Genomic DNA, 5,000 nt, shown 5'->3' with positions numbered 1-5,000 from the left:
CAATAATATATATTGAACAAATGAAGTACAATATAATAAGCAGTACAATACATAATTCAAAGTTATAATACAGTATACAGCAATGATGTTTTAATGTACAGACATCTGAAAATATAAACCTTACACAGATAGAAATTAGGTTAACCTGATTGATCTTCGTTACGTAATATTAGGGCATAATGAATATATTTCCCTAAACCAACCAAAGTAGATATGCGGTTGGTACCCAACAATTGGATTAATTTAAAAGTACTTGGCAATTTGTAATAATATTCATTTATATATTTTTTTCTTCAATTAAGATATCTAGGGCATTGAAGAATGAAATGGAATTCGTCTTCTATTTCACGTGTATTACAAACATCGCATAATCTATCCTCTCTACTTTTGCCTTGGTACCTTCCGCATTCTATGTTAAGATAGTGAGACGAAAGTCTAATGCGGGAAATATGGTTTTTTTTTTTTGTTTTTTTTTAAATTACTCTGAAAAGGTTTTGTTAAATAGAATTGCATTTTACAGAAGTCAGATTGGACAATATGTTTATATAGAAAGCATTTTGACGAATTATCCATAAATGCAGTGCACTCTTGGAGGTATATATCTAGGATTCTATTTTTATACACGTGCATAAAATGAGCAAAGTTTATTGCTTGCTGTTTTATCCAAAATTCTCCCAGACCCAATCTAAATAGTTCAAGTTTTACATCAGGCGCCCAGTTTATACTTGTTCCCGACCCATTTTCTGCATCATATCGCAGGTATTCATAAGAAGATTTTTAAATGCAGTTTTCTGTTTTTAATAATTTACACCAGAATTTCATAATTTTCAATTTCCTTTGTATAATAAGTGGATATCGTCCCAATTCTCTATAAATCATATAATTGCATACATTGCGCCTAACACCGAGGGTAATTTTACAAAAGGATAAATGCAGTCTTTCAATTTCCGGAGATTTATGAAAACCCCAGATTTCGCTTCCATACGAGATAACACTTCCAACATATGTATCAAAGAGTTGACATCGGGTTTCGACGTTGAATTCAAATTTCTGTATATTACGGTTTAAACCAGATAGTGCTTTTTGACCTTGTTCAGCTAATTTCTTTTGCGTACCATTGAATTTACCGTTATAATTTAAATATAATCCTAGGTAATTAAAAGAGTCGACAATTTCCAAAATTTCATTGTTATATGTCCATGAAAAATTTACGCATCCTCCTTTTCTGAATACTAAAATTTTGGGGTTTTTTCAGTGTTAACAGTCAAATTCCACGAGGTAACATATCCATGTAACGCGTCAAGCATATACTGTAATTCTTCGGGTGAGTTAGCGAATATTACGGTGTCATCTGCGAACATCAAAACAAACAGATTTAAACAGAAAAATTCAAAATATAAATAAATTAATTGTGAAAAATAGTTTAAATTTCATTATTTTCAATCTGTCGGTTGCACTTCTATACTGCCTAAATAGGAAGGTATGATACAATACAGAGTCTGTGTGGGTTTCTCACAGTTTTAGGGCAAACTGAGGATATTCACAGGACGGAGAGATCCAGTTGGCATTCTTAAACGTGTCTAGGAAAAGTTTAAGATAAATCATCACTGAAATTTGTCTTTTCAAGCAAAATTTTCAACTTGAATCGTAACGTGAAATTCAGACATGCGAGTTTGGAGGCCTATTTTCTTGATTTTGAACACTACAAAGAGAACAATCTAAAAATGTAAATAGATAGAATGATAGAGAGGAATGTAGAGGTTGGGACTATGCTCATATTTTGTGATAGAGACCCTTCGTTGAGCTGCAGCGCGGATGCAAATACCCACATTGAAACACACATGCACGAACAAAAACACGTACGTCTCGACACACTGGATGTTTTCTAGGCGGTCCGCGCTCAGTGTAAACAAAAACAGCAAGTGCGTGTGACCCAAGTATTCCAGTGTTCACTGTTCCCGAGAAGTAAGTCGTCGTTTTACTCTCCTAAGTAGCCATGGCCGATACTGCTGCACCAGCAAAGTCCCCAGCCAAGAAGAAGGCCGCAAAGCCTAAGGTGCCTGCTGCACATCCTAAGTACATTGACATGATTAGCGCCGCCGTTGCATCTCTGAAAGAACGCGGTGGCTCATCCAGACAGGCCATTCTCAAGTACATCATGGCCAACTACAAAGTGGGCAACGATGTAAACTCTATCAACGCCCACCTGAAAATGGCCCTGAAGAACGGTGTTAAGAAAGGTGCTCTGAAGCAAGCAAAGGGTACTGGCGCTAGTGGCTCCTTCAAACTTGGAGACAAACCCAAGACCGAGAAGAAACCTAAAGCCAAAAAGGTTGCCAAGCCCAAGGCAGCCAAGCCCAAGAAGGCCGCCGCCAAGCCCAAGAAGCCTGCCGGAGAGAAGAAGGCCAAAACTCCCAAGAAGAAGACAGCAGCCAAGAAACCAGCCGGACCCAAGAAGACCAAGTCCCCCAAGAAAAAGGCAGCCCCCAAGTCTCCAAAGAAGGCAGCAGCTAAGCCCAAGAAAGCCAAGACTCCCAAGAAGGCAGCAGCCAAGAAAACCAAGACTCCCAAGAAGGCAGCCGCCAAGAAATAAGCAGTCTTTGCATTCCAGACAGACTGTCTACTTAAAAAAAAAAGCCCTTTTCAGGGCTACCCACATTTTTAGAAAAGATACTTCAATTACAGTCGTTGATGAAAAGCCTGCATGTTTGCCTCTGTCCCCCCCCCCCCCCCTCCTCTCTCTTTTTGTCTCACATTGTAATAAGGCTGTGCTGAAAATGTAAAATTAGGAAATTTTGTTGCGATTTCTAAATCAATAAAATTAAAGTATTAGAAATACAACACTGCCTAAGGGTAAAGTAAAATTATATGATCATAGTAATATTTTTAAAGTACAAGAAATTGGAAAATGATATCTCCCCCTCTCCCCCCCCCCCCCCCAAAAAAAAAAAAGTTATGCTCACATACAACATTAATAATGGGGAATGACAATAAACAGGGGATGTGAAAGTGTGTATATGAAATTTTGAAGTATGATAGACCATTTTATCACACAAAAACACTGGTTCAAAATTCAGTGTTAAGTACACAAGTTTTATGATCAGATATTTTGAATTTGTCTGTTTTATTTCCTAACTATCAAGCCATACACAAAATGAAATGGCACATACTCTGGTACTCTGAGATAAATTTGTAAGGTAGTGACTATTGATGCAACTTCTGTGTAACCCGTACATGACCAAAGAATTCTTGAAAGCAAAACCACTTGCATACCAGTGCTTATTATTACATGATACATCACTTTGACATATTTTAATTTACAGAATCAGTTTTTTTGAGCTAAAATTTCTTTGACCCTTCGGACTTGTTTTGACAGGACTTGATGTGTTGACAAGATAAGTTCTTGAAATATCTTAAATCAAATGAGACAAACACAAACAACACAATGAAAGAAAAAAAAATCAGGTCCTTAAAGAGAGCAAAGCAATGTTGGGCTGATTTACAAGTGTTATGACACCCACCAAACACTGGGCAATGTATATAGAATTAAAAAAAAAATAATAAAATAAATAAATATATGGTAATATCCTTTTATACATTTATACATTTGCATGGCTTTGTATACTAGGGAAGGCTTTGAAATCCAACAATCTTACAGATAAATAAAAGAAAATAAAAAATAATAATAATAATAACAATTAAATAGATACATAAAATGACAAAAAAAAACAAACAAAACAAAACAAAAACAAGGGATAAATCATTACGATTGTTAACATTATTACTGTGATTGTTTTTATCTCTTCATTCAATGGATCCTTATTATCAGAATTATATAATTTTAACCAAATAACCTAGATTTAAACCAAGTACAAAATCTGTGCAGAAAGGTGGATTGAAATGATTCCAGCTAAGACCAATCGAAGCACAATGTGCCCGACTAATCACAAGGCGTCTTTCTTAACTCCGGAACCAATCGCAAACATCCTTACTTCGTGCGCGCTGATTTCGAAGTTTGATCAAATATTCACGAGCCACAGGACCGTATAAAACTATAGTAAACACACGATCTCGTCATTCATTTTATCTGAACTCAGAGAAGATGGCACGTACCAAGCAGACTGCAAGAAAATCTACTGGAGGCAAGGCCCCACGAAAACAGCTGGCTACCAAGGCAGCCCGTAAAAGCGCACCAGCCACCGGTGGCGTTAAGAAGCCTCACAGATACAGGCCAGGAACTGTCGCTCTCCGTGAGATCAGGAGATACCAGAAGAGCACCGAATTGCTCATCAGGAAACTCCCATTCCAGCGACTTGTCCGTGAAATCGCTCAGGATTTCAAGACCGATCTGCGTTTCCAGAGCTCTGCCGTCATGGCCCTCCAGGAAGCCAGTGAGGCCTACCTTGTCGGACTCTTTGAGGATACTAACTTGTGTGCTATCCACGCTAAGAGAGTAACCATCATGCCAAAGGACATCCAGCTTGCCAGACGTATCCGTGGCGAACGAGCTTAAACATATTCTTGTTCCAGACAAAACACAAAACGGCCGTTTTCACGGCCACCAAAATATTTAGAAAAGATGCCTTCATGTTACAGCGCTCAAGAAACGTAATACACAAAATTAAAACACAAGGCCACATGATAAATGTTAGATCAAATTTGGAGTAGGAAAGTGTCATATAAACTGGCATAAACGCATCTAAACTATTATTTATACATATGCAAGAAAACAACAGATGTGATCGTATTGAGTGTTAAGTAGCCTATATACTGGCATAATTGTGACATCTTACACTCTATCATTACTTATAAACAAGACGAAACTATAACAATAAGTTTAAAATGAATGTCACGGACAATTCGAAAATGAATAAAACACTTGCAAATATAACGTACAAAACAGAACAATTATTTTCTAATTTAGAGTCCTTAACAGACAAGTATGAAATTATTACAATTATAAGAAAAAGGTATGCCAATGGATAGTATAACAATTTGTA

At 36.9% G+C, this 5,000-nt stretch overlaps 1 protein-coding gene across 1 annotated transcript; it reads left to right on the top strand.

Moving 5' to 3' along the window:
- Positions 1–1,816: 1,816 nt before the first annotated feature.
- LOC133177093 (histone H1-delta-like) lies at positions 1,817–2,610 on the top strand. The gene has a single exon (XM_061312187.1). The coding sequence runs from the start codon at positions 1,997–1,999 to the stop codon at positions 2,591–2,593; it is 597 nt and encodes a 198-aa protein (XP_061168171.1). The 5' UTR covers positions 1,817–1,996; the 3' UTR covers positions 2,594–2,610.
- Positions 2,611–5,000: the final 2,390 nt, after the last annotated feature.

Source organism: Saccostrea echinata, unplaced genomic scaffold (assembly GCF_033153115.1).
Source record: "Saccostrea echinata isolate AGI-Se365-2 ecotype Australia unplaced genomic scaffold, CSIRO_AGI_Sech_v1 ptg000086l, whole genome shotgun sequence".
In the NCBI taxonomy this organism is placed as follows: domain Eukaryota; kingdom Metazoa; phylum Mollusca; class Bivalvia; order Ostreida; family Ostreidae; genus Saccostrea; species Saccostrea echinata.
The sequence above is the reverse complement of the archived record's forward strand: the minus strand, read 5'-3'. Positions and strand labels throughout refer to the sequence as shown.

What these genes read in the sequence shown, in the direction of transcription:
- LOC133177093 (XM_061312187.1), top strand. Translation starts at nt 1,997, where the DNA reads ATGGCCGATACTGCTGCACCAGCAAAGTCCCCAGCCAAGAAGAAGGCC.